General features: G+C 60.2%; 1 protein-coding gene across 4 annotated transcripts; it reads right to left on the bottom strand.

The window, feature by feature from the left end:
• Positions 1 to 333: 333 nt before the first annotated feature.
• PCNX3 (pecanex 3) lies at positions 334 to 21,661 on the bottom strand. Of its 4 annotated transcripts, none has more exons than XM_034933000.3 (35): positions 21,318 to 21,661; positions 20,771 to 20,958; positions 20,434 to 20,533; positions 20,272 to 20,311; positions 20,075 to 20,170; positions 18,714 to 19,841; positions 18,121 to 18,244; positions 17,849 to 18,027; positions 17,352 to 17,442; positions 16,815 to 16,950; positions 15,414 to 15,574; positions 14,135 to 14,288; positions 13,818 to 13,850; positions 13,413 to 13,584; positions 13,198 to 13,308; positions 12,763 to 12,854; positions 12,499 to 12,608; positions 12,269 to 12,374; positions 12,035 to 12,127; positions 11,725 to 11,875; positions 10,731 to 10,875; positions 10,197 to 10,374; positions 9,074 to 9,182; positions 8,829 to 8,958; positions 8,362 to 8,420; positions 8,042 to 8,257; positions 7,173 to 7,426; positions 3,422 to 3,652; positions 3,137 to 3,240; positions 2,658 to 2,805; positions 2,330 to 2,560; positions 1,975 to 2,249; positions 1,471 to 1,604; positions 1,089 to 1,387; positions 334 to 1,012 (listed from the first exon to the last, which is right to left on the bottom strand). In XM_034933000.3, the coding sequence occupies exons 1-35, from the start codon at positions 21,468 to 21,470 to the stop codon at positions 812 to 814; spliced, it is 6,132 nt and encodes a 2,043-aa protein (XP_034788891.1). In that variant the 5' UTR covers positions 21,471 to 21,661; the 3' UTR covers positions 334 to 811. The 4 variants fall into 4 exon arrangements, with proteins under 4 accessions (XP_034788891.1, XP_034788893.1, XP_003828681.2 ...); XM_034933002.3 differs by having other exon boundaries at positions 15,414 to 15,556; XM_003828633.7 differs by having other exon boundaries at positions 15,414 to 15,535.
• Between the last annotated feature and the right edge of the window lie 1,010 nt (positions 21,662 to 22,671).

The following is a 22,671-nucleotide window of genomic DNA, read 5'->3' as shown; positions in this document are numbered from 1 at the left end:
TAGATAGGTGTCATCTCTTTACGCCCTGGAGCAGCTGAGGTCCAGAGAAAGGCTTTGGCCAAGAACAAGCCTGATAAATGTAGGAGCCACCAGACCTGGAAGTCTGACCATAAGGTGGGAAATGGCAGACAATATCCTTCAGATAAAGGCTTGAAAAGGGAGCAGCCATGCGGTGAAGAGGACCCGGTTCTACCTGAACCCCACCTTGGTCTGCCCTTGATCTCTACTAGACTTCAGCCCCACATCCTTCACCCCTCTGCGTGCTTGTCCATCCCAACTTGGCCGCCTGTACTATCATGTACCCATTCCCAGGTAGAAAAAGAAACTGCCAACCAAAATCAAAAATAGTGTTATTAATTCTGATGTCTCCGAAGCACAAAAAAAAAAAAAAAAAAAAAGAACCAAAAAAAAAAAAAAAAAAAAAAAGGAAAGAAAGAAACCACCCTTCCCACAATTCAGGCCCCAGGTCCAGGCCAAGGGGGCCACCCCTGCAGGCAGTGCAGGCCCAGGGGCTGAAGTGGTCCTGGCCACAGGCTCCAAGTGGGACCAGCCCATGGTTTGGCTCTTAGGGCCTGGCTGGGAGGCTGACTGCCTCCATCTGGGGAGCCCAGGCCCTGGACTGGGGATGAGAGAGATCAGGGGTCAAGGTCAGAGGTCTGGGTCACTCAGTTTTGGCACTCTGGCCAAGGCAGCCAAAGGTCAGGGTTCAGACATGTAGGCCAAAGCCACTCAGTTCTGTGGTCCAGCAGAGAGGCAGCAGAGCAGGTCCGTTACTGAATCCTAGGAGGAGGTCCAGTGGGCGCCAGGTAGCTCAGTACTGGTGTTCCAGCAGGGGCTGGGCTGCCGGGCTCTCACGCTCCTCAATAGGGGCAGGCCAGTCGCCCAGGGCACCCATAGGTGTGCCACTCTCAGGGGCACTGCTGTCCAAGCAAGGAATGTCCTGGGAAGCTCTGGGGGGTGAGGCCTCAGTGCTGACATCGGGGCTGAGGCTGAGGCTGAGGTCTAGAGGCGCCTGGGGGAAGGGAGAGAGGTTGGCGGGTGAGCAGGCCTTAGCCTTCTGGGACCCAACCCTCCCACAGGTGCCTTACCTGAGATTTGGGGGTACCTCCTTTGGGGCTCCCTGAGGCTGGCTCCCCGTCAGATCCTCCCAGCCCCTTCCGGCCCCCCAGGCTCCACTTCCCACTGGGGCCCTCAGAACTGAGGAGACCCGGGCCAGGGGGCCGTGAGGTCCGGGGACCCTCTGTGGGGATAGGCGATGCAGGGGGTGGTCCAGGGAGCCGAGGGGGAGGCCACTGCAGCAGAGGTGGGGGCCGCCCATCACCAGAGCCACTCAGGGAGGACCGCGGCCCCCAGCCAGGGCCTGGTGGGAGGGGTTGGTCACCATTGCCTGTAGGAGACAGATAAGACAGCAGAGACCTCAGCTGGGCTGCACTCCTCACTCACGGGTTCAGCCCAGCCTCGCCTGCTCACCTGCCGTGTTCTCAGGTGTGGGGTGTGCCACGGGGGGGTTATTGCTGAGGGAGGTCAGGCCACCGCCCCCACTACAGTCTGAATCATCCACGTTCCCGCCACTATTGCAGCCGGCGCCACAGCCCTTGTGAAGCCTGGGGGTGGAGAGGTAGAAAAGGGATCAGGAGGGACACGGCTGAGGCCAGAGGCCTCACAAGCATGAGTCCTCAGCCCCAGGACAAGTCATCTAACACCTCTGAGCCCCAGGATCCTCCCCTCTAAGAAGCTGCCACCTACTTTGCAGAGTCTTTTGAGGGTGCGTTGTCAACAGTGCTTGATGACTAAAGGCCACTGTCAGCTCTGGGGGTAAGGTGACATCTAGGAGGGGCAGGTCAGCTCTGGGAGGGGGTCATCTCTCGGGATTCAAGCCCTGGCTCCAGCACGTCCTCCCTCTGAGACCCAGGAGGGACATACTGCACCTCAGCTTCCTCCCGCGCCACACGTCACCCCTTCCCGAGGCCTCACCTCTCCCAGCTGCGCAGGAGCCAGCGGGCAATGGCACCCAGGCTGATGGGGCCACCCCACAGTGCCCGTAGCTGGGGGTGGCTGCCAGCCAGCGAGGTGGTGAGAGGCGACACGTAGATGGGGTAGCCAAGCGGCTGGTCACAGGAGGAGTTGATCATGTTGCGAAGCGCCTGCTTGGCGTTCTGGATGCTGCCACGCTCGGGGTTGCGGTTGCGCAGGAACACCAGCTCCTGCTGCTGCCCGGCCCACAGGCCGCGCACGCACTCCCGGTTCACCTGAGAGCCACACGCCAGGGTCAGGGGGCCGGCCCAAGGGGGTTTGGGGCAGGGCTTAGGGCAGGTGGGGCCGGCCCAACCTTGATGACTCGGAAGCTGAGGTGGCGCCGGTTGAGCATGATGATCTTGTACTCGTCGGAGGCATCATCCAGGACATGGCGCAGCGCCAGCAGGGAGGGCGTGTTGCTGAGGATGGCGCTGCGCCATGCTGGGTCACCCTCATGTGAGATGACCAGCCGCTCCTCGTTGGCCGCAATGGCATCGTATAGGGCTGCTGGCTCCTCATATTCATCTGGGGACGTGAAGTGGTCCTGGTAGAGAAGACGGGAACAGGGGTCAGTGGCCCCTGCCCTGGAGAGAGGCTTCGTCCCCCACCTGCCCATGCTGCTGGGCACACCCCTCCCCAACCTGGTGAAGCTTGAGGGCCATGCGAACCCCAGGCGCCACAACGCGGTGAAGCAGGTCCATGTCGGCAAAGACCCACTCATCACGTGGGGAGGTGATGCGAAAATCCCCCTTGAACAGGGCGTGCAGGCCGTAGAGGAAGGGCTCCAGGCTAAGTGGGAGGAAAAACAGGGAGGGGAGAGAGGGGTATCGAGGACTCAGGGGTAAGGCTTCAGAGTGATCCAAGCAGAGGCCTTTCCTCACGCTGAACCTCAGTTTCCCCATCTTGACAAAGAGGCCAATCTCTGCCCATGTCTCTCACAGAGCACTGAGGAGCAGGCAAGGTCATGACCAGGAAGTGCCCTGCCCGTGGGAGAAGAGGTACCCCAACAGGAAGGGCCACTGCAGTTTCTGTGGCCACTGCGGCCAGAGACCACAGTGCTCTTCGTGGAAGAGGTGGGGTGGGGACGGCAGTAGGCCCCGCGGGACACCCGAGCACTCACCTTGCAGACATGCTGTGAGAGGCTGTCCCCAGGGCCCGGCGGCCCAGCACACACAGGCCAAAACACAGCGTGACCAGCGGGGAGTTCCAATCCTGGTCCACGGGCTGTGGCATAAGGACCCCCATCCCAGAGCCCAGCTCAGACCTGGGACAGGGACCTTGGAGTGGGGGCTGGGGCTCAGGCTAAGGGAGGCTCAGAGTGAGAGGAAACCAAATGGGGAGAAGGGGAGCAGGGAAGCCCAGGTCCCACAGCCCCAGGTGGCAGCCTCAGGTAGTGGAGCCTGACCTGGCTGCGCCGGGAGGCGCAGTACTGGATCCACTCGAGGTGCACAGCACAAAAGGAGGGCAGCGAGAGGCCAGACAGGCGGAGGTCATAGTCCTCATCCACGCTCAGCGAGAAGGTGGGATCCGAGTCGGCATAGCCGGGCGCCCGCACAGGCCTCAGGGCTGCCGTGATGCCCTCATGGCTGAGCCATACCTCCAGCTTTGGTGAGCGGCTCACGTAGTAGATGATGCTCTGGGAGAGGAGGGGCAGGCGTCAGGCCGGGGTCCCAGCCCTGGCCACTGGAGGAGAAAGCATGGAGGTTCAGAGGCTCCTCCCCAAGACTGAGCTGAAGTCCGCTTTCTGGGATGCCCCGCTCCTAGAGCCATCTCAGCTCTCAAGAGCAACCAGGCAAGTTGGCTCCTTCCCCTAGGCCAGGGAGGAGTGACAAAGCCGCCAGGAAGCACCCACTTACAGAGCAGGAAGTCCTGTGCTGGGGCTAGCACTCACAAGCAGCATCTGCCTGCCTCTGCCCTAGAATATGCCCCGTTTGTATGAGAAATTGAGGCTCAAACAAATGGCAGCCCCCAACGAGAACAAGATCATCACACTCAACATTTACCACCTCAGCTTCCAAGTCATCAAGGTGGAGCTGGCCCCACCTGCCCTGAACCCTGTCCCCCACCCGCCTCTGGCTGGCCCCAACACTACGGTGTGGCCCTCAGGTGAACCTTCAGTGCCTGTGCAGCCCGTGGGCCAGGTAGCAGCAGGAGCTGGTGTTCCTGCACAAACATAACCCCGAGCGCGGGAGCATCCAGATGTCACATGGGCAGGGGGCGGGGAGCGAGTGGGGCAGAACAGACTGAACTGCCGCCTGAACCCCGGACCTCCCCCATCATGACATTGTGGGATCCAGATCTCGGGGCCGGAAGGGCAGGCTGAAGTAGTGGGCCTGCCTCAGAGCGCCTGGGTCACAGGTCCCTTTAGGCAGCTGAAGCATGACAGCCATCAGGCCTCGCCTCAGAAAAAAGCCACGGGCACATGTGGTACCCAAAGCTGGGGGTTCCTGGACCTCTTGTTAAAAGGCCCTGTTGGGCAAAAGTACAGGAGCTTTGGAAGACAGGTAGCTGGCATGGCCAGGATGCACGGGCGGGTTAAGGCCGGCAGGGCAGCCAGTGAGGTGATGGGGATTCCATGTGCCACCCTAAGATCGAGCTAATGGGGCAGGCCCTTTGCCAGGGCAGACCCGCTCCAGACTGACTTTCTTGCCCATAGCTCGCCTCTACAATCCAGGCACCACCAGAGCTGCTAAAAAGACCCAGAAAAGAAAAGCTTCAGCCAGACAGGGTGGCTCACACCTGTAATCCCAGAACTTTGGGAGGTGGAGGTGGGAGGATCGCTTGAACCCAGGAGTTCAAGACCAGCCTAGACAACATGGCAAAACCCCATCTCTACAAAAAATACAAAAATTAGCCAGGCATGGTGGTGCATGCCTGTAGTCCCAGCTACCTGGGAGGCTGAGGTAGGAGGATTACTTGAACCTGGGAGGTGGACACTGCAGTGAGCCCAGATGGCACCACTGCACTCCAGCCTGGGTGACAGAATGAGACCTTGTTTCAAAAAAAAATAAAAAAAAGAAAAGCTTCAGGGACAGGGAGAGGAGCTGGCCTGGCACATATCAGGTGCTTGGTTAACCTTCACCAGTGCCATCCTTTTCTCTGACACAACACTCACGGTCATCTCAGGAAGAAAATGAAGACAGGGGGCAATACCAGCAGCCGCTCCGCCTGTGAGCGCTCACTGCGAGCTGGGCTCTGCCCAAGGTACTTCCCAGGAAGCACTGCCCAGACTCCGTGCAGCCTCAAGCCATGGTGCCTTTTCCTGCTCTTGTGGCCCTTCCCAGCTGCAGAAGCAGGTCTGAGAGCCCAGTAACTCCCACGGGAAGGGCAAAGCTAACGGGAGGGGCTCCGCCTCGACTGGCCAACCTCGAAGGCTGGAAAGGACCTATCCCTGCAGCTGGGACACTTCCCCAGATGCACCAGGCTCCCCAGCACACCCGCCTCCCCCCGCCCCACCCCTGGCAGCCCTGACTTGTCCTTCCAAGCTTCACCCTCAGTCCACATCCTCAGCGGAGCCACCCCAGGTCCTCCAAGCACTTCCTCCAGACTCAAATTCTGCCCAGCCTTTGAGGCAGCCTTAGATGTGGCCAGTCAGCTTCCCCATGGGACAAGAGACCTGGCCAGGCGCATCTCAACCTGCTGGCCCTAGCCTAGCAGGCACAGCAGGGCAACCTGGGCAAGGGCACCTCTCTCAAGATGGGACCGGAAGGTGGACCGGGCCATGACCTCTCGGTGACCTGGGACTGGGAATGTCCCTCTCTAGACACAGCCTCCTTCTTGATGAAAGGGGGGTGGTCTCACAAATCCTTGCCTAGGAGTGGCTGGGAGGGCAGAAGGAATGACAAATGACAGCTCCTCTGATATGTGGTGTGGACAGGATTTCCTTTGGAGAAGGACAGCCAGGGCCTCGTGAAACTACTCCAGAGAGAACCTAGGTGGCAGGCTCACCTGGGCCCCAGTAGGCCACCCACCGAGCCCAACATAGGGAGCGCCAGGGTAGATCCTAAGAAGGCACGTGGGAGCCTGCACTGTGATCAGCAGGCCACCCCACTCCCAGTACCCTTATTCTGAGCACCACAAGCCTCAAAATTCCTTTTTTTTTTTGAGACAGTCTTGCTCTGTTGCCCAGGCTGGAGTGCAGTAGCACGATCTCAGCTCGCTGCAACCTCTGCCTCCCAGGTTCAAGCGATTCTCCTGTCTCAGCGTCCCAAGTAGCTGGGACTACAGGTGCCCGCCATCACACCCGGCTAATTATTTTGTATTTTTAGTAGAGATGGGGTTTCGCCACATTGGCCAGGCTAGTCTCAAACTCTTGACCTCAAGTGATCCACCTGCCTCGGCCTCCCAAAGTGCTGGGATTACAGGCATGAGCCACCACGCCTGGCCAAGCCTCAACATTTCTGCCATCTCAGAGAACTGCAATAACCCCCACTTCTCAAGGGGTAAGCTGAGGCACACAGGGAAGAAACATTCCAGGCTGATCAGAACCCCCATTCCAGGGCTCCTTATGTACCCCACATTGCCTCACCAACCCCCTCCCACCCCCAAGAGGTCTCAAGATCCTCAGGCCTGGCTCAGAGCCCCCAGGCTAAGGCAGGAAACCTCTGTGGCTCAGGGCCAGCCTGGGTTCAAGGCCTGGCTTGGCCATTTTCTTCAGATTCTGGAACCTCTGCAAGCCAACTTCCACATCTGTGAGATAGCAGGGCCCCTCTCAAAGGGTGGGGGACTCCACCCAGCTCAGGAGAGATGCCCAGCATAGCGCCCACCCGTGGTAAATGTTACTGCTCAAGCAGCTGCTCCCATGATGATCGTTAACGTGACAACTGTTAGCTCTACCACTGCTCTGTGCTGGGTGAGCTGGGGGCAGGGGCTGGTGGTTTCAAAGGCTGGCCTCTGCAACTGCCCACCTGCCCCATACTCACTGCCCAAAGCAAGCCTTCCTTGCCTAGGCACCTATCAGAGCCATATGGGCACAGAGGCCCCTGCAACCTGAGGTCTGGCAGTGGCACCTCAGGGGACACTTAAACTCTCTGAGGCCTCAGCTTCCCTTGGACAAAACAGGCTCCCAACAACCCAGAAAGGGGGTACTGGGGCCTCTGGTCAGCGAGCGCTCACCCGCAAGGGCCCTGCTGCCCGGCCACACCTGCCCACCGTACCTTGACATAGTAGGTGATGAGGATCTTGCGGAGGTCGAAAACCTGCAGCATGGAGGCAGCATTATTGTCACTAATGCTATAGCCCTCCAGCACGTACTTGCTGGCTGTTACCTCCCAAGCCAGCCAGCGCTGCCCAAAGGCAGCATTGAAGGACAGGACCCGTGGCAGGTGGCCAGGTTCACAGCAGCAACAGCCCTCGTCCTCCTCCACACCCTCGGTGATGGCCTCCACCTCGCGCTGCTGGCAGTAAGTGCCTGTGCAGGAGGGGTGTGCAGTCAGGGGCTGCTAGGACAATCCCTACCTGCCCTGTCCTGGGAGAGTGACGAACATGGCATCAGAGGCCTGCTGCCATTCACCCCCCTGGACGCCAGGGGAGTCAACCTTATTGGATGCCAAGATTCACGAAAGAGCGCCTGCCTTTCTCCTCCCAACTCCCAGCATCCAAGGGCAGGGCGGGAGGGAGCAGGGACACGGTCTGGCCCCTCTGCACTCTCGGGCATCCAACACACACGTCTTCCTGAGAGGAAGGAGCTGGCTCACTCATGGCGCCCAACCCATGGGCCAAGCCTGAGACCACAGAGCAGGCTGGGTGTGAGAACTCAGACCTCCAGGCCCAGGCCCTCACTGCAGTGACCTGTAGAGTCACTGGGACCTAAAGTTGGGGCAGGCACAGGGCTTGGCCAAGAGACCCTGCCACCTCATTGCTCAGACTGGGAAACGCAGGCCCAGGGAGGAGGAGTGCCTTGCCCAAGGCCACCCGCCAGCCTGGACAGAGCTGAACTGGACCTCCTTCGCACGTGCTATTGAACACAGCTCCCACATCAGGCCCGAGCCGTGCCTGCCCACCCGAGCCTGGTCCTGCGGCTCACCCCGGAACTCAAGGCCACGCAGCTGGAAGGTGACGAGGCCATTGCCAACCTCGATGAGGTGCACCAGGGCGTTGAGGTAGTCGGAGGCCAGGACGAAGCAGTCACCAGGGCCATAGTTGCCCCAGCGGCCCAGCACCAGGTCCCCACACAGTGTGTGCTGCAGCGAACGTGTCAAGTGCTCATAGAAGATGGAGTTGAGGTTGTTGTCATCAGCGCCTAAGACCCAGAACAGACGGGCAAATGGACAAAGTGACAAGTTAGCGAGGCTCCCTCCCCAGGGAGGCCCTGCCCTAAAGCCCCTTGGATGGCTGGGTACACACCAGGGTTCCGGTCCAGCTGTGTGACCAGGCGGGTGTTGGAATGATCCACACGTTTAGTGCTGTTCAGAGAGAGTGCAACAAGGCGGTTGGCCGAGAAGGTGAAGAGAGGGTGCACCCTGCTCATGCTCTCCCTGTGCCACAAGGTCAACGCCATCCAGGACAGCCCCGTTATGCAGGCAGATGAGGAGACTGAGGCTCAAGTACATAAAGGGACTCACACAGGACACACAGCCAAGAAGCTGGGAGGCTAAGCTCATCCCCAGACCCCACTATCCCCAAGCTGTGAGCCTGAGGCCTTGGCCTGGTGCAGGCTCTCCCTGCATCGGATCTGCCACCTCATGTGTCCCCACTGTGACCAAGCCCTCCCATACCTGCTGTGGGCCCCTCTGTGGGTGGCCTCCAGCCTGGGCTCCAAACCTCTCCCTTCCTGCCCTGCTGGGCATGCTCCCGCCTCCTGTGAGACTCACTTGTAGTCGCGCTCCCAGAACTTGAGGGGCCGAGCGTAGGACATGATGAAGACGGCACTGCCTAGCAGTGGGTTGAGAGGCGTGGAGAAGAGCCCCGAGAGCAGGGCCTGGACGAACAGCATGGCCGAGTCTGAGCCACAGTCAAGGAGGCGGCGGGCAACAGGACCTCCCAGCCCCCCACCACCCCCCACTGCCCCAGGCCACAGCCCTCCCTGCACACCCCCACCCAAACACAGGCTGGATACGTGGCACGGCAAACGGCTGGGCAAAAGCGTGGAAAGCCGAGCCCCAGGTGATCTGCCAGGGCGCGATGTAGGTCAGCACGAAACGCAGCTTGTACAGCAAGTCCCACAGCTGGCAGGGCCAAGAGGGAGAAGAAAAAAGACATGCAGGGTCACTCATGGAAGCCCCCGGATGCCAGGCCCCATTCAGAGGCTTGGGTCATCGCACTGGCTTGGCCCACGGGGGCCAAACTCAAGGTCACTGCCAGCCCTTGTGCTCTGGACATGGCTCAAGGCACCTGATGCCATTAGCAACCCCTGCCTGAGCTCAAAGGGGGCGGTGGCCATTTAGTTCACACAAGTACCCTGTGAGCTTCTTATTCCTATTGCTGGCCCCTTTTCACAGATGGGAAAGTTGAGGTTCAGTGAAGACAGAGAAGATAAATGACTTCCTCAGGTCACGCCACTAGGTCACTGGTGAGGCTGAAGCTAGACTATAGTACTGAAAATTGAGGACAGCCACAGGCCCTGCCCTCAGAGGGTACGCAGTGTGGATGACCGCCATCCTGGGCCAGGCCAGAAAACAAGAACAGAATGCCCACGTGAGGAAGAAAAAGGCTCAGGCCTGCCTGGGGTTCCAGGTACCACTGCTGGCCTCCAGTAGAGTGTAGGAGCATGGTTCCTTAGTTCAAAGAGCCCCCCAAGCCGTGGCAATGCCACAGCCGGCAGAGCACCTATACACGCCCAGGCACTAGGGGCTTCTGAAACTCAGCTCGGACTGCTCTGGATCCAGGGTGGCAAAAAAACGCAGAACTCAGAGGTCTGCGTCCAGAGGATAAGGCCAGGTCCTGATTACCCTAACCATTTCTGAGGAGGTGGTCGTGGGGTCAGACAGGCCTGGGTTCAAATCCTGGCTGACCACCAATTCTCTGGAAGCCTGAGGCAAGTCCCTCAACCTCCTTCAGCCTCAGCTTCCTCTCTGTAGAGGGTGGAAGTAACCCCTTCCTTAAGAGGCTGCTGCAAAGGCCCACGGGGTTGATACAGAGCGGTGGCCACAGGCCCTCAGGAAATTCTCTTCCCACCCAGGCAGAAGTTGGCTCTGCTCCCATTGGACAGCCTGGGGTCTGGGCCACAGCCACCAACTCACCTTGCTGCAAAGCAGGGACATGAGGAAGTAGTCAAGCAGAAAGCCCTGGGAGAGGCGCGGGTAGTCAAAGTGGAAGAGCAGGACGGTGAAGGCCAACGTCAGGTACTGCTGTGGGGGGCAGCAGAAGGCTGAGCGCAGCAGCTTCAGCCCAGCCACGGTCATCAGCAGCGCCCGGCAGCTGTGGGCAAGGGGCAGGCATCGGGTGCTTGGTAGGGGACCGGGGCAGTGGGTATAGGTGTCCCATCCCTCACCTACTCTGGCCGGAGAGCAACCCCTGGCCTCTGCTCTGCTGGGCTGGTCCCTGCTCTTTTGGGCCCGTGACTCTTAGTCTCTGCTCTTCCAAAGGGAGTGGTGGGAACACATTTGCCTTTGAAGAAGCAACCACTTCCTGGGATGGCGTGTCAGGAGCTGGGGTCCTGCTTTAGCTTGCTAAACAACCTTAGACATGACTCATTCCCTCTCTAGGCCTCAGTTTCCCCATGGATCAAAAGGGAAAGCGGATGATGGGATCGTTGAGGGTGGGGTGGTCCTCACTAGAAGCAGTACTTGTCCGGGTGGCTGACGACTGTGTGGGCGTCCACCGTGAGGGCGTTGAGCACCACGGCGGGGTAGATGAGGTACTTCTCTACGCACTGCAGGCCAGCATACAGCTTCTCAAACCACATCACCTGGGCGGCACCTGTGTGGAGAGGCCAGGACTCAGCACCTGGCTTCCACATGCCTGCCTTCCCTGAGGAAGTCCTTCCCTAGGAGGGCAGGCTGTGCGGTCCTGACTCCTCGGAGACCCTGGGGGGAGGGGCTGATCTGTGGCAGCTCAAATGGGAGCAGCGAGCCCCAGCAGGGCAAGGGCTCCACATGCCACTTAGCACATCAAGGCTTGCTTTATGGCAGGTGCTCTGCTCTGCTGTCTGTTAAAACAAGGCCAATGATGAAATCGCAAACACCTACGTACAGCAGGCTGGCTAGGGCCTGAGTGCACAGTGAGCCCGTGAGCTGGGCCCTTCTAAAGGGCAGACCCCTCGGTTCAGGCTGGTTGTAGCCACAGAGGGATGCTAGTCTGGGAAGCAAAATCTTCTGTCGTTTAAGAAAAACTCAAGAAACATGGATCTTCATATCTCAAATCAAGATGCTAAAATACAGGCTCCAGGATTTTTTAAAAACCATTATGCAGCCCAGTGAAGATGTGCTCCAGGCAGCTCTGGTCCACTGGTGATCAGTGTTTAATTCTGGACAAGAGATCCCTTCAGGGCCCTGGGGTTCTAATTCTTCCGTCTTCTCACAGACAGGAAGGAGGGCAGGACCAGGGCAACACAGGCAAGGGAAGGGCACAGCAGGGCACGAGGAGAAGAGTCGGTGGAGAGCGCAGCCGGGCAACACGGACACAGAGGGCAGGGAGGGTGCAGAAAGGGTAGTGTGGGCGGCGAGTGCCCCCTGCTGGCACTCCTAAGCCGTGAGGACCACAGCTCCCACCAGCCAGGCTGCAGCCCGAACCACTGCCCAGGCCTGGCCATCAGGGGTGGGCACTCACCGCGCACTTCATACTGGCTGTACTCCAGCGGCTTCAGCACGGGCTGTGACAGGCAGAACCAGGGCAGCTGTTTGCGGAGTTGTGGCAGCAGGTAATGTGTGAAGAAGCCCACGGCCCCAGCCAGTGCGTACAACACGAAACCCAGCACCGACTGCAGGAGGGAGAGGCCAGAGGCTCAGCTGATGGGAGCAGGCCAAGGGACCACAGAGGGCCACCTGGCACAGGCCGGGGAGGGGCTGCCCACGGCGCTCAGATTGAGCAGGCTCCCGCCAAGACAGCGAGAGGCAGCAGCGGCCCATGCCACACAAACCTTCAGGGCAATAAAGACGGTGCTGGCGCTGATGGCGAAGGTGAGCACGGCGATCACCACACACATCACCAGGTCGGAGTGCAAGACCTCACGCTGCAGGGCCAGGAGAGACATTCAGCTGCCCGGCCAGGAGAGACACTCAGCTGTCCAGCAGCCCAAGCTGGACGTGCCCCTCCCAGGACCCCCAGGACCTGTCACCACCTCCCCACAGACCCCCACCCCCCACCCCCTCACCACCGACTGGCGCATCTTGTCCGGCAAGGGGTCCGGGGGCTCGGCCCGGGCTGTCTCCAAGCTGCGCTCCTCCAGCTCAGGGAACAGCTTGCTCCGGATCAGAGACCTGGGGGTGAGGAAGAGTCAGGAGGAGGCCGCCCCTCCTTCCCCCCGGCCCCAGTCACGGGCACATGCACAGACCACAAACCCCTACTGGGCAGACACAAACACACGACCCGGAGCACACCCACCAGATCACGGTGGGGTCGCTGCTCTGCCGGCTCAGGTGGTAGGACAGCGCCACCAGGAGGCCACAGAAGACTGAGAAGAGGACAGGGACGTGCTGCTCTGGCCACGGAGTCTGCGGAGAGAATCCATGCTGGTCAGGGGAGGTGAGGTAAGCATGGGGCCCGGGCTGCCCCCGTGTGAGAAGCCACTGCTGAGCCCAGTTCACAGCCCCGCCCCAACCACCCTTACGCACTGCAGCATGCCCCCACCTCGCAAGCCACCCCTACCTTGATGGCCCCAAGGCAGAAGCCGTAGAGCAGGGCAGCAGCCAGCAGGCTGCGGGAGAGGCTGAAGACTGCCGTGAGCGGGCTGGTGGCAGCTGTGTGGAAGGGAGAAGTACAGCCCAGCTCTCACCTGCAGGTACCCCACCTCAACCCTAGCCGCGCTTCCCCTCAACTCCCAGAGGCTGGCCTCCCTGGAAAGGCACCCCCAGCCCATTGTTCTCTGCTGCCCCAAGCCCCAAGCGGCCTTCAGAGCTTCCAAGATTCTCAGATATAAACCACTTGCCTGGGGAGGGAAGGAGAGGGGAGAAGGCAGAAACCTTGAGTCTGCAGTACAGACGCAGGAGAAGGTTCCGCAAGGGTGGAGCCAAGGACCCAATCCGAGGGCCCTCCTGGGCCTCCACACGGGCCCCATCCCTGAGCCACCTGTGGGCATCATACCTGTGCCCCCGAAGCCGTGCATATCTATTTGCTCCAGCAGGTACATGAGGCAGGTGTTGACCTGGGGCAGGAGGCCCAGGAGGAAGACGAAGGGGAAGCACAGGGTGAACACTGGCAGGGAGGGGACACGAAGGCCTGGTCAGCCTGCTGGCTTTCCGCGGCCCACCCTCGGGGACTCACTCTCCTGGGCCACCTCATCCCTGCCCCAGCCTCACCAGTGGCCACGTCTCGGGCACAGAAGAAGAAGGAGGCAGAGAAGAGCGTGAGGCCGTAGAGGGAGACAGGTGGGAAGGGCTGAGCTGAGCCCAGGGCGTCCAGCAGCCAGATGAGCAGACAGCAGATGCAGAAGTAGACAGGACGGCTGTACGCGATCACCCAGTTGTGGCCCTGAGGGGTCAGCCCATGAGGAGCTGGGTCTCCCCGACTGGCCACACCTCTGACACATGCACACACTCAAGGGCCCCAGGCCTGGCCCTGGGTCCAAGCTGGAGAGCCTGGCCAGGTCGGGGCGATGGGGGTGGTGAGGGAGCCCCAGCCCTCCATGCCCTACCCTCCTCCCCACCTGGTCTCAGCCCCTCCCGGGGCCTCCTGGCCAGAGGCGCTGCTCCATGGGTACTCACGTGCATGGGGGACGCCGCATCAGGCTGCACACTCTGGAAGAGACAGGGCTACGTTGGCAACTAGAGCCGATGCCCACGGGATGGTCAGAGGCCCCGGACCTGTTCAGCTCCACCACTAGGCAGTTATGAGTGACCAGGTCAGGCCCCCGAACTGTCCTGAGCCTCAGTTTTCTTGCTTATAAAAGAGCTGGCCAGCTCTAGGGAACCTTAGACAAATTATCTACCTTTCAGCTTATACTCCTTAAAACTGGAGTTGTGGGAAGGGCAATTTTGGGAAAAGTCGGGTGGGGAAGGAAACAGAGAGAGCCCGGCCTGACCTTCAGCAAGGAGTACTGGCAGGAGGCGATGACCAGGCAGAACTGGAAGACCCAGATGTCAGTGAAGAAGCCCTTGAGCAGCAGCAGGTAGCCCAGGAAGGCCACAAGGCTGCTCAGGCCCACGCCGAAGATGTTCTCCAGCACTCCCCGCGTCCTGCAGGGACAGCCTAGTCAGGGCGTGCCCGTCCTGCCTCACCTTCCAGTGGGGCAGTGGGGAAGATGGATCTTGCCCTAAAGGCCCAGCTCTGGGACCGTGCCCATGCCAGACCCTTGTCTTCTGAAGATGTGAACACCTATAACTTTGCGAAGACGCGGCCCGGCAGCACCTGCTCCAGCGACCATTGTATTGCTCTCTCCTTCCCAATCTTTGCCTGCTCTGGACATTGAGGGCTGAGAGCTCAGGGTGCCATTACTCCCGGGATTCATCCATCCCCAGCTGAGACTGAGTTAACTGCACATGGCTACATCGTGCATGCTGCCTTAGGCGTGCCACGCTATGCACACAGGACCAGCACCCAGTCCCTGTGCCTAGAGAAACCCGGATGGACGGGAAGCCACATGGGCTCTAGGCCCAAGTTCTCTACACTGGGTAGAAGTCATCTGACTTCTCTATTGGATTTTCTGGGACTCGGTGTCCCCTCTGAGAAATGGGAAAGGTGAGATAACTGGTCTGTGAGCTTTTCTAGGTTACAGCACTCGATTTTCAAATCAACAGAAGCTAATAAAAAAAAAAGTGAATAGGATGGCCAGGCGCGGTAGCTCACGCCTGTAATCCCAGCACTTTGGGAGGCCGAGGCGGGCAGATCACAAGGTCAGGAGATCAAGACCATCTTGGCTAACACTGTGAAACCCCATCTCTACTAAAAAAAAAAAAATACAAAAATTAGCCAGGTGTGGTGGCGGGCACCTGTAGTCCCAGCTACTCAGGAGGCTGAGGCAGGAGAATGGCGTGAACCTGGGAGGCGGAGCTTGCAGTGGGCCGAGATCACGCCACTGCACTCCAGCCTGGATGACAGAGAGAGACTCCGTCTCAAAAAAAGTTTTTTTCAGCAGGACTTTGGAACAAACAGATTTAATACAGCACCACCCACTTGGCCACCCCTTTACAGCACAAATGAACCATAGAAACCACCACTGCAGACTCCAGCCAACGACAGGCCCTCAGCTTCCCCCGAGTCAGGCTCTCTGCTGCCATGACTGCCTCCACAGGCACAGAGTCTGGGGAGCCAAGGTCCAGGGGCTTTCCAAGAATTGGGGGCCAAGGCCGCGGGACACTCACCGGTCCAGCAGAGCCAGCAGGGCAAGCCGCTCATAGCGCACAGAGGTCCAGCGGCCAGGGAGAAGCCAGTACTTGTAACTATGCTGGGCCCGGGGTGGCGCTTCTTCCATCAGTGTCTGCTCCTGGGATTCGTGCAGGGAGTCCTGGTCCAGCAGGTCAAACTGCAGTCCCCACAGCCGCGGCCGTCAGCCCCGCCACCCCCCCACACGGTCTACTGTTACCCCCCTTCAGCACACCGGTCTGGTTGACCATTTCCATCAGCACATAAAGGCCCCTGTCTAGCGGCCCTGGACCCCACCAGAACCCTTCATCCGAAAGGGCTCCTCCTCTCTCCAGGTTCCCAGGACGTCGCCCAGTGGCTGCAGGGGCTGCCTAGAGTCACCCGCTCCCACGCCTGTCTTCCCCAGTCAGGCAAACTCTCCCACCTCTTCTGAAGCTCAAGGAAGTCCACTTGTCCTTTGGGACCTGGCACAAATGCTACCCTCCTCCCAGACAGGGCCTGTCACTGTCACTCTGACTACCCCATCCGAGCATGCATGCAGGGCTCAGCCTTGAGGACAGGCCTAGGTGCCAATGCCAGCCCTGAGGCCCTGGGCACATGACTTGACCTCTCGTTTGTTGTATCCTTCACTCAACAAGCACTTGTGGGGCCCCAGCTATGGGCCCGGCCCTGCCCTGGGCTCCAAGGATAAAATGGCGAGCCAGAGGCACGCAACCCTTCCCTCTGGAGGCGGCCGCCGGCCACGCTTCCACCCCACATGGTTACAAGGAAGAAATGAACCAGAAGCAGGCAGGTGGGAGCTTCTGGGGGTTGCCCAACCTATCTGTGGCCTTGAGGTTCAGGTGCCGGGTACCCTTTTATGATCATTCTTTAAGCTCTGAGATGGCGTTTCACGCATTTTTAGCGCTTCTGGTGTTAATAGATTAAGTATATAAATTTACTGTCCAAACTGTGATATTCTTAAGAGTGACAGAGCACTGGTAATGAGTATACTGAGACAGGAAGCGTTAACAGAGAGCACCCCAGCAGCCACACATGCACAGTGTATGCAGGGCAGCACAGTCACCACAGGGTCCCTGCTTGCCAACAGAACACTGCCACTTCCGCAAGTATCATCATTAACACCCATGGCCCCTGTTCACTGTGGGCCCCTCCAGAGTTAGGAATGTACTCCAAAGGAATTCGTAGTAAGCAAATAAATGACTTCTCCAGCCATTCAGACCCAGAGTCTCTGCCAACAACAAAGATCAGGACAGACACAGTAGGGCCCCTGGAGCGCTCACTCAGCACTGCCCGTCCCTCCTGGGGCGCCTGGGCAAGCTCTCTATGCAGGCCGGACTCAGTGATCTGCCCGCCCCGTCACACCCCACTAGCACGGCCCTTCCCCGGCTGCTCCTCACCTCCGGGATCTCCAGGGGCACCCGGCGCACCTGCATGCCCTGCAGAACCACAGGCCTCGGCTGCAGCAGGTTCAGGCCGCCTGTAGCCTCAGGGACATCAGCCGAGTGGAAGCTGGAGGAATGCGAGTGTCGGTCCCTGTGAGAACAGCAGCCATCAGGATCCCCCCACGGGCGAGCCCTGGGGCTGGGTGGGGTCGAGGCCGAGGCCAAGGCCAGGCAGGTAGGGCTGTCTGTGCCGAGACCAACCAGGGCCCAAGGGACAAGTGCTGGGGTCAGGTGGCAGAAGTGCCTCCCTCCCAGACCCTGGCCCGAGTGTCGAGGCTGTGCCCTGGGCTTCCTAGAAACTTCCTGCCCGGAGTGCCATGGAGCCAGGGACCCCAGGAGGTCTGTCCTTTGCTGCTCCCCATCCTCTCCCTGCAGATCTGAGCTGCCCCTGCCCAAGCCCAGCAGGAAGAGAGCAAACTCCAGGCTCAGGGAACTTCCCAGAGATGCAGGCCACCAAGACAATGGCTTGGGAGGCCAGGCTTGGGAACTCACCAGGCTCCATTAGCTGTCTGCTCCCCTTGCTGCCCTACAGGGTTCTCGTAGCCGCCTCCAGCCAGGCCAAAGGTGTAGGAACGCCGCACACCTGGGGCAGGGTATGGGAGATGAGGCAGCGTGGCAGAGACAGGAGCACCAAGGCCCGGCTCACGTGGGCACCAGACCCATCAAATGAGGCAGAACCTTGTGCTGTGTCCTCTGAGAGGGCAGTCCAGCCTCTGGAGAGGAAAGGGCCTACAGGTCAAGAGCCTGGGCGCGGCAGTCACCTGTCCTAGCTTTAGATCTCCCCTGTACTGTAAGCTGAGCCTCTGTTTCCTCAACAGCAGAGCAAAAGATGACAGAGACACCGTGCCTCAAAGAGGCTGCAAGGATGATGTCTGGCAGCATTAGCAGTGTACCTGCCACAGGGCCGAGCGAGCACCACTGCTGGGAGGACTCAGGCTGTTGGGGGAAGGCGGGGAGGCACCGGGCCGCCGGGCTTGGGAAAGGCTCACCGCTCTCATCGTAGAAATAGTGCACAGCACCCTCAGAGGTGTCATCAAAGGTGCAGGCCTCATGCACATTGGCACCGGCCCGGGTGAGCAACAGTGAAGAGGCGAAATGCAGCGCAGAGGGCAGCGTCAGCGCCCGGGAGTGGGAGGCAGCCCGGCCCCGCTGAGCCTCCTGCAGGCTGCTGGAGAGGGTCAGACCCAGGTCAGCGCCAGCTAGAGCTTGCGGGCCCTCCCCAGCCACCGGTGCCCCTCGGCCCAGCTGGCAAGGTGCTCACCTGGGCGGCGAGCCCATGACAGAGGCTGGAGGGGTGGGGTTGCTGCCTGCATTGTGGCGTCTCCGAATGGCCTGGGTCCGCCTCACACTGCTTGAGCAGTCCCGCCTGCCAGTCTCCTCGGCCGCTGCCCAGAGAGAGGCCCCCAAGTGTAAGTGACAGATACTCAGACAAGGCTGGGGGAGTAAGGCTGGGGACGGTGTTCCGCCAGGGAGCTAAAGGCCTAGTACAACCACGCCCCGGCTCTGAGGCCCAGCCAGGTCACACAGCCCCATGCTCAGTTTCCTTACTTGCAAACAAGGATGACACTGATCGGCCCTGCCCCACCCCACTGGTGGTGGGAGGATGAGTGTGGATGATGAGAGTCCTCAGGGGACAGAGACTCAGGTGCTAATCAAGGATGTGGAGCCAGGTGGCTGAGCCCCATGTCTAAGAGGTTTGGCAGACAATGTCAATCACCACCAGGCCCACGTCCATCTGCTGCCTACGACCGAGGCTGAGCTGACACTGACCAGGTCCATTCTTACCTGCCCTTTGCCCAACCCCAAGCCCGTAGCTCACGTCCCCCAGCCCCTGCCTCTAGAGCAAGCACTCACCTCCCCCCACAGCACCTTCCTCCTGCAGCTCCCCCCGCCAGCCGGGCTGGTTGGCAGCGGGTCCCCTTCGCGCCTCAGCAGGCAGCACAACAGGCTCACTAGCAGCCTGCTCCACCCCAACCTGGGCCTCCAGCTCTGCCTTGCAGCCAGCCAGTGGGGGCCTCAGAACATCACCCCCAGCCCCATCCATGCTCAGCACACGGGCATGTGTTTTAGCGCTAGCGGTACTAGGCGTCCGCTGGGTCCCATATGGCCGCTTGGGGGGCACAGCAGTTCCCTCCTCAGCCCCATGGGGGGCCCTCCGCTTTCGGGGTCCCCCTGCTGCACCCCGGGAGCTCTCAGGGGAGTAGCAGGAAGTAGAAGAGGAGCTGTCAGTACTGTAGCGGCGCTGCGATCGGAGACTGGAGGCCGGGCTCAGTTCACTGCCCTCACTGGTGTCTTCATCCTCAAAGAAGCCCCCACCTTCAAGCAGGGGCCGTCGAGGGGCACGGCCAGGTGGAGAGTGTCTTCGCAGGGGTGGCTGCCGTTTGCTAGGCCGTAGCAGGGCCAAGTCCTTGGGCCGCACGACCAGGAGCGGCTCAGCCAGGCCCGGTGGCGTCCCTGCTCCAATGACCGTGTCAAAGGAACGCAGCGTGTCATCTGAGGGGACCCCGGCGTCTGGTGAGGCAGGCAGCTCAGCCTCAGAGGGTGGGTCTGTGTCGCTGCCCTCAGGGGCTGGCCCCCCTGGGGGGCTGTCCAGATGGGTGGAGTTGGTCTTCTCACTCTTGAAGCTGCTCAATGTCTCCCTGTCAGTGCCGCTGAAGCAGGAGTCTGAGGAGCCGGCTTTCTGGGGCGTGGGCTCCCCTGAGCCCCGCCGGTCAAGGGGCTGATAGCCACCTGCCCCCCTGCGTTGTTCCCGTCGACTGCTGGTCCTCACCAGGGCCCGGTCAGGCCGGGTCAGGGTCAGGAAGCTCTTGCTCAGCTCCTGGCTGAGGCTCCCCTTCAGCAGGGGGCTCATGGGAGTGTCAGCCATGCTGCTCCCACTCCAGGGCGCTCCATCTCCAGCCAGGGGAGAAGGCTCTGAAGAGTCTGTACTGGGAAGAGAGGGGTCTGGGACAGCCCCTGGAGGCGTCTGGGGAAGGTCTCCAACTGCCAAAATAAAGGGAGACAGAAAATGAAAAAAGGGTTTTCTGCAAAAGAAACTAGTGGTTAAGGGAGGTCTTATGCCCTGTACTTTCCCTGAGAGCCCAGCCACAGCAGCACACTGGAGAGGTCCCACAGAGGAATACAGAGGAGACCCAGGATGGAGCCAAAGTTGAGGGGATTCAACAACGAAACAGCTGGTCTAGCCCACAAGCCTCGGCCCCATAAGGCCCACGCACTCAGTTTCTCCTGCGAGCTGAGCTTCAGCATCTCTCGGTCGGCAGAAGTCACGATCACATTGTTGCTGCCCTGCTCCCGCACCAGCTCCTTGATGTCTGCAACCATGGCCCCAGAGGTGTCAGCAGGACCCCCTGGCACAGCACGCCAGCCCCTGTTCCACAGCACTATGCTCCAACCCTGAAGAGCAGCCACCTACCTCTAAGGGGCCCAGAGTCCTCCATTCGGGGCAGCAGCTCCTGAGTAGACAGAGAGAGCCATGAAGGAACAAACAAGGCAAGAAGTAGGCTCAGGATGCACCCACAGTAGGGACTGGCTCACAGAGGGACAGGAGGACAAGCTGAGGTCCTGGCCCACTCACCGAGACCTGGTTGAAGCCAAACACAGAGTGCTGGGAGCTGCAGCGCACCGGGGGTGTGGAACTGACTTTCCGGAACACTGTCATCTCCACTCCGGGGTCCCTGGCGGTGAAAAAGAGCAGCAGCTTTGAGCTAACCTCTCCTCTGTGTATGCTACTTCCTCCCATCTTTGTCACTGCTTCTTCTTCAGAAATCACTTTACAATCCAGGGCTAACACAGGACAAGTGTTCACAATCACTCAGAGAGCCAATGTTCCCTAAGCCCCTACTCCACCCTGCAAGGTTCCGGCCCAGGCACCAAAAACCCTCAATCCCCAGCACAGCCCCTACCCCACCCACCTGGGTGGATTGCTGTCCCCCTGGGCAGGCTCTTCCTCCAGCTCCCCCATGGTAGAGCTGCGCTTCTCCACGATCTCGCCCTGGTCAAACATGGCATGAAGCCGATAATTGACAGTCTTGATAGTAGCAAAGATGACAGCCACCACGAGGCAGTACACTCCGGCCACCATCAAGCTGGGAGGCAGGACCTGAAGATGAAAGTAAGCCAAGTCCCTTTTCACAAAGCCTCGCCCCCACAGGATGTACCTGCCATCAACATCATAGCTGGGATTCACAGACTCACAAGAAAATTTCATCACCTCTCCACACAACCAGTACACAGACCTCGACAAAGAGCTCTGTATTCTGCTTAGCTGGATGAGATTAAGTGTAGGGTTCAAGGTCACTCGATCCAAAAAAGGAAGACTTTGGCCCCTCTTCCACACAGACCCAAACTCTGCAGTGATTCCTCTCTCTCCACGTCCCAGAGCCCAGGGCACTGCCCCGAATCCCTGCCAGGCTGCCCTCCCTCTCCCGGCTGGAGTTACAGGTGGCCGTGGCGTCTCACCATGTACAGTAAGAAGGGAAAGATGAGCAGGAAGATCCAGACATAGAGGTGGAAGCAGTTGGAGAAGGTGCTCTGGTGCGGGTCGAAGAACCAACCGCCGGTGAGCGAAGCCCACACCCCCTGGCGCAGGATCTGCAACACCTGCGACCCCATGGCCCCGCCGCTGCTGCCCGCGCCCCCCTCCCGGGACCCTCATGGGGGCGGCCCCCGGCCCATGCCCCGTCTGGCGCCTGAGGGCCCCGGGGCCCGGCCTCACGCTCACGCCATGGCCTCCCCCAGCGGGGGAGTGGGGTTCGGCCGCGCGAGGATGAGAGCAGGGGGCGGGGCCGGCCGGGACAGTCAGCGGTGCAAGGCCCGGACGCGGGGGTGGGGCTGCATCAGGGGCGGGGTCCGGGTCCCCACTCCTGGCCCAGAATTGCTCCGAGGGGCCGAGCCGGCAGGCAGGCGCGGGGCACAGGCCGGGTACCCGTCGGCGGCATCCAGAGGTGGGCGTGGGGTGGGTGCTCCCGGGGTGCAGGCGACAGCTCCCTAGTCTCCGGACCAGGGAGAACCCCAGGATCTGGGGTCCACTTTCGGGGTCGCAGGTCACTTGCTTGGGGCTCCGCGCTCGCCCGGCTTCTGCTGGTGCCGGCCTAAGGAGGCGGCCGGAAGAAGGAGCCGCGAACCGCCAGCCTGCAGTGGCGCATGCGCCCAACGGTTCCAATTGGGACCCGGAAAAGGAAAACTTGACGGCATGAATGCGCAAGCGCAGAAAAGTGATGGCACGGTAGGACGCGAGGGGTGCCCTTTGGGCGTGCGCAGAGTCCAGGACTAAAACAAGTTCGAGCGTAAAAGCGTTTGGGCGCATGCGTAGACCCAGGCGTTGCCAACCCAGGGTAGACGACTGGGCGGAACCAAAGAGACAGTTGAGTAGCCATTGGGTAACGGCAAAGTAATTGGCGCACAGCTCTTCCAATGAGTTACAGGAGGCGGGGAAAAGGTGGAGGCGTGGACTCCCCTAGTAGCAGCGAGAGTTCTGCACTACCGAAGCACGCCCCTCTCGGCCCGCCTCCTTTAATGCTGGACCTCGTACGTCACGACCGATTTCGCTCCCATCGGCGTCTACTTCCGGGTCAGAGCTCAGACCTAGGGTGTAGAGAACAACCTTCCGTAACAGGCAGGAATAGTCGAAATAGGATAGCGTCGTCTTTAAAGTGACAGGCTCAAAGCAATTGGGGCAGCCCTATCCAGAAGTTGTGAGGGCGACTCAGCTATTCTGAATCCAATCCTGGGCAAAGTTCTGGACAAGTCTCAGGTTTCTGCCAATGGGGAAGGGATATGAAGAAGCGGATTGTTTCCCAGGTGAGGAGAAGAG

Source organism: Pan paniscus, chromosome 9 (genome assembly GCF_029289425.2).
Source record: "Pan paniscus chromosome 9, NHGRI_mPanPan1-v2.0_pri, whole genome shotgun sequence".
In the NCBI taxonomy this organism is placed as follows: domain Eukaryota; kingdom Metazoa; phylum Chordata; class Mammalia; order Primates; family Hominidae; genus Pan; species Pan paniscus.
This window is presented reverse-complemented; position numbering and strand designations above follow the sequence as displayed.

What these genes read in the sequence shown, in the direction of transcription:
- PCNX3 (XM_034933000.3), bottom strand. Translation starts at nt 21,470, where the DNA reads ATGGGGTCGCAGGTGTTGCAGATCCTGCGCCAGGGGGTGTGGGCTTCG. An exon ending in CTATTTCTACGATGAGAGCG is followed by an intron (nt 17,443 to 17,848) that starts GTGAGCCTTTCC and finishes ACCCTGCCCCAG; the next exon opens with GTGTGCGGCGTTCCTACACC. An exon ending in TCTGCCTTGGGGCCATCAAG is followed by an intron (nt 12,609 to 12,762) that starts GTAGGGGTGGCT and finishes TTCTCTCCGCAG; the next exon opens with ACTCCGTGGCCAGAGCAGCA.